Source organism: Plecotus auritus (assembly GCF_963455305.1).
Source record: "Plecotus auritus genome assembly, chromosome: 7".
In the NCBI taxonomy this organism is placed as follows: Eukaryota; Metazoa; Chordata; class Mammalia; order Chiroptera; family Vespertilionidae; genus Plecotus; species Plecotus auritus.
In genome coordinates this window covers 66,902,660-66,907,519 of record NC_137774.1, presented here as the reverse complement: position 1 = coordinate 66,907,519, position 4,860 = coordinate 66,902,660, and the positions used below count along the sequence as shown (strand labels likewise).

General features: G+C 55.5%; 1 protein-coding gene across 4 annotated transcripts; it reads right to left on the bottom strand.

Moving 5' to 3' along the window:
- Positions 1-309: 309 nt before the first annotated feature.
- Positions 310-3,821, bottom strand: CD2BP2 (CD2 cytoplasmic tail binding protein 2). 4 transcript variants are annotated; one of them, XM_080682363.1, is made up of 7 exons: positions 3,754-3,821; positions 3,144-3,252; positions 1,633-1,768; positions 1,360-1,517; positions 812-1,247; positions 635-741; positions 310-556 (listed from the first exon to the last, which is right to left on the bottom strand). In XM_080682363.1, exons 2-7 carry the CDS (start codon positions 3,219-3,221, stop codon positions 446-448), a joined length of 1,026 nt encoding a protein of 341 aa, XP_080538489.1. In that variant the 5' UTR covers positions 3,222-3,252; positions 3,754-3,821; the 3' UTR covers positions 310-445. The 4 variants fall into 4 exon arrangements, with proteins under 4 accessions (XP_080538489.1, XP_080538490.1, XP_080538492.1 ...); XM_080682364.1 differs by having other exon boundaries at positions 3,589-3,764; XM_080682366.1 differs by having other exon boundaries at positions 3,636-3,764.
- Positions 3,822-4,860: the final 1,039 nt, after the last annotated feature.

Sequence of the window (4,860 nt, the reverse complement as noted above, 5' to 3'; positions counted from 1 at the left end):
TCTCCACTTCTGGGGCTCTATCCTATACTGGCTGCAAGGACAGAGACTCTGAGGTCCTAAAAGCCAACGACCTAAGAACAGCGAAACAGGAACTCCCAATACTGGAGAATGACATGGAAGTGAAGGGATTTTCAGACGGTGGGCAGAGTCCAGGTGGGGAGGCCACAGGACACCCAACAGCCCTGGCTCTGCCCCTAGGAGTGGTAAACAAAAATCAGAAACTCTCATAAGGAAATACTCAGGGACAGAGGCAAATCCAAAGGGGCTGTGGAGGTCCCTGGCTTCTGGCCATCAGGACAGTCGAGGACCTAATACACAACTATAGGCTTTTATTGGGAAAGGAAATTGACTGAAAAGTGCCCCCAATATTCTCACTGCTTGAGGCAACTGGGGCCTCCTCCAGAGTCCAGGAAAGAAAGAGCCACTAAACTGGCCCTCAGAAGGCTCAGGTGTAGAGGTCAAAGTCAATTCGTTTTGAGTTGTAGAACTGTCCACCAGGGGGGTCCAGCTTCCGGCAATAAACACCATCAGGGAAGTAGCCTTCATTCACCCAAGTCTGTAGGAAGAGAGGGCAGAACTGCAGGAGGACTGAGGTGAGGGCTGGGAGGGGAGAGAAGAGGCAGATGGGGCTTACCTGCATCTGGCTGCTGGTGAAGGGTCCGTATAGCTCAGCATCACCTGTATTCTCCCACTTATATTCCCACATCACATCCAGCAGACCAGCTCCTGGTGACTCTGCTTCTAAAATAGCAAGCAAAGCCATTTGTCCTGCCCCTGCCCACAACACCCCACCTCTGCCCTTAAATCTCACCTCCTCTCTGGACAGGGGTTGGGGTCTCCAGCTCCCCTTCTGCTACTTCCTCAGCAAACATGTCCAGAGAAGGTTGGGGCATGGGATCAGGGGGTCCCTGGGTCCGGCATCCCAACCCCTTCAACTGCATGGCCAAGCGTTCTCTTGTCTCCTGATAAACACCAAGGTTGCCTCGAGCCACCATCTGGTCGGCCAAACCGCACAGCCGGTCCAAGCGCTGGGGGGAACTGGGCCGCCCGGGCCCCTTGCTACCCCCTTTGCCTCCTCCTCTGGCCCCCAGACGCCTCAGTGCCCCAGCCACTGTCTCTCTTGGCAGCAGGAGCTCCAGAAGGCCCTCCAGGAGGGCTTGGGCACTCATTGGTGTCTGGCCCAGGCTGTCTTCCTCCTCTGAGTCTGACGGTGAGCGCTGACCAGGTGGCCGCTCCCTGATCTTCACCTGTAATGTGAAAATGGGTGGGGGGGGTGGGGATTAATTTCCTACAAACTGCCAGCAGGGCCCAAGTACTTGCTGCCTCCAGGCCCCAGCCATGCCAGCCCCTGAGCCACACCCAGTCAATGTTGTCCAGCCAGCTGTCTCGGATCTGAGCATCCTGGTTCAGGAAGTAGTTGCCATCAGCATCAAAATGACCTTCTTCCATCTCTTCCTGTAGGTTGAAGGGTGTGATCCGCACACCTCCCTCACTGGGGAGTGTGGCTGCTTCCTGACCTGCACCAAAGACACAGGTGTCCATGCTGGCATGCAAAAGAGACAGGAGCCTCCTGTGTCCACATTCCCAGAAGCCCATTTGTCCCCCAGCAGTTAGTTCTTGGGTATAACTCACCTTCCACATCCTCTGAGGCCAGGATGTCATATTTGCTGGACCCCTCCTCCTCATCATCCTCCTCATCGCTGTCCAAAGAGTGTTTGCCTTTGAAGCGGCTCCCAGGACCTCCTGTCCCAGCCACAGGGTCCGCTAGCTGTGAGCAGGAGCCAAACAGTCACACTTACTGGTTATTGAAGGGAACCAAAGTTTTGCCAACCTGAAAATGCCTTTTTGGAATATTAATTTTAAGCTATTAAGAAACAAGACTCAGAAAGAACCTTTGGCCCTCCCCGCTTTCCTGCCCAATAGATTCAGACAAGAGAAACCTATTATAGGAAGGAAATCTTAGGATGTTCACCTCAGTCTAATTTGAATTAAGCATGGTAAACAAGACAGCTTTTAGCTAGGGTCCCTGAGACTCATTGTTTCTTGAGTTGCCTAGAAAGAATTTGCCTGCCATGTGTATTCTGCTCTTCCTCAACTACCTGTAAATTACCCAATTCTCACTTCTACAAACTAAGAGTTGCCCAGCCAGTGTGGCTCAGTGGTTGAGTGTCAACCTATGAACCAAAAGGTCGAGGTTCGATTCCCAGTCAGGGCACATGCCCAGGTTGTGGGCTCAGTCCCCAGTGTGCGGCTTGCAGGAGGCAGCTAATCGATTCTCTCTTATCATTGACTAGAGGCCCGGTGCACGAAATCCATGCATGGGTAGGGTCCCTAGGCCTGGCTGGCGACCAGGGCTGATTTGTAGGGTGACTGGTGGGGCAATCGGGAGGCCCCCGCTGGCACCCACCTTGACTGGCTTGGTGCCGCCTGCTCGCTGGCCCAGCCCCTTGCTGCCACCGCCAGTCACCTCCCTCTGCGGGGTGATGGGGGTGGGGTGGGGGGGAGCTCCTGCTGGCATCCACCTTGGCTGGCCTGGTGCCACCCACTTGCCCACCCCGCCCCCTGCCACCACCGCTGGGGGCAGCTCCTGTGTTGAGCGTCTGCCCCCTGGTGTCAGTACACATCATCGCAACCAGTCGTTCTGCCCATCATTCTGCTGGTCAGTCGATTTGCATATTAGGCTTTTATTATATAGGATGTTTCTATCTCCCTCTGCCTCTCCCTTCTGCTCTGAAATCAATTTAAAAAATTGTTTTAAATAAAAACTAAGAACCCATTTTACTCCTTTGTCCAAAATGTCATATATACCTAATGTTGCCTCACTGTCTGGGATTTTCATGCTTATGTGAATTTCCCATGTGCATGTATTAAAATTTGATTTTCCCCTGTTAATTTGATTATTGGCCCAGCTACAAGAACTTGAAGGTGGGAGGAAAAGTATTAATTTTTTTGTTAGCACCCGCACTATTCCTCAAAATGCTCTAGGATCTGGACTCAACCTGAAAATCCTCCAAACCCATTTCTCAGAGAACATGAAAAAGCTTGCCCTTTCCTTCTCCCCCAAACGTTTCCCGCTTCTGGCTTCCAGTTCCTTTTTCCTCCCCCTCACTCCTCCCCAGGACATAGGAGTCTGGCCTCCTCACCTTCTTCTTGGGAACACTGATCTCATCCTCATCATCCTCATTTCCCACGCCTTGGAAGGTCACTTTCCTCTTTGGCATGACTGGACAGAGGGGTCTTCCCCAAACTGAGCTGAGGGGAAAGGTGTAGATTAAGGGAACTGGGCGAGGAGGACACTCACCACGAGAGGGCCCTCCGCTCAACAAACATTTCCCCAGGTACGTACTAGATCCAGTTTGTGAGGGGAAGGAGCACAGAATCAGGGGCCGAAAGGGGAGTTGGCAGCCAAGAGGCCCCCGGGACCTAGACTGGCATCCAAAAGATTTGCTGGAGCAGAGTCCGAGAGGTGAACACACGGGGGAGCTCCCACCGGCACCCCCACCCTAGACGCAAGACCGGCTTCCTCACGTGGCCACCCCATCCCGGCTCCCACAGTCCTAGTAGCGACGCGGGTCCGCGGGCTGACACCTGCTCCTCCACCCCAGCTCCCTCGGATCCGTGAGGCCCGAGCGGACCTAGGACCTAGCGCCCTGGTCTCCCCGCGCCGAACTCCCAACTCCGCCGCGGGCTATGTGCACAATTCAGAGAAGCGGCAGAGCCACAGGGACTCGAGCAGTCCACCGGCGCGCTCACCTAAGGACCCTGGGCAGGCTGGCAAAGGAAAGGGGAGCTGCTCGCGCCAGGGCTACATCCGGGGCACCGGCCTTCACCCGGAAGAGAACTGTGGAAAGCGCCCGGGAAGACCGGAAGTGGCTTCGCTCAAGTGTGCGGACCAACTGACGGAGCGAGCGAGAGTTCGTGTGGAGCGGGGAGGACACACCCCCCCTCTCAGAAGTGACGTAAGCTGTTTGGGGCAATACAACTGGAAGACGGGACCTGTGGACTACTAGACCCTCATCGAACAAGAGGGATGGCCCCCAGCAGTGTTCATTCCCTCCCACAGCAGTAGAGGCTCTGGGGAGAAAGAGGGGCACCCAGGGTCACGGTGGAGAGCAAATCCGAGTAGGGCCAATGGGTTCCTGCCCTAGTTACTCTAAGGTTGCGACACCTTTCCTCAGGGCTGGCCAAGGGCTCTGCGCCCCGCACCATCCCACTGGAAATCCTTTCCCACTCTCCGCGTCCAGTCACCTGCCCTCTCCTAGTCCGAGGTACAGTCCTGCTCCTCTCCCTGGGGGTAAGCCCGGCTCTCCTGATGGCCCGCCTTGAGGCCCCTGACCGCTATGGGACACTTTCCAGACTCCGCTCCCTTTAGGACCCAGGGGGAGTAATTTACCCCACCCCTATCCCCTGGGCTGATTCTAGGTTTCTGAAGAGTATTTTGAGGAATAGTGCGGGTGCCACTACAGGAGAGGTGGCGGGCCGTGGCACCGGTTCCCAGCACCTAGGCCAGAGCCCCTTGTGCCCTGATCTCAGGTAGGCCTGGGAAAGGTCACCAGAGCCTCTCTCTCCAACCACAGCCGCAGAATAAAGACCCTGTCTTAGCAAACAGGGCCCCAACCCAGTGGCCCTTCCCAGGTTCTGTAATCTGGCCCAAGAGGCAGAGCTGGGGTGGGGAAGTGGGTCTCTGTGCTGCGGGGACAAGACCTCTAGTTTTTGAGGACACTCATAGAGTCTGAATTCCACTAAGCTAAGGCTGTGCCCAAAAAGCCTACTGGAACCACAGGAGGGCAGCATGGGGGTCCCCAGGGTAACGAGAACCACCCCTCCTCCTGCCCCGTTTCCTCCAGGTTGTACTACCAT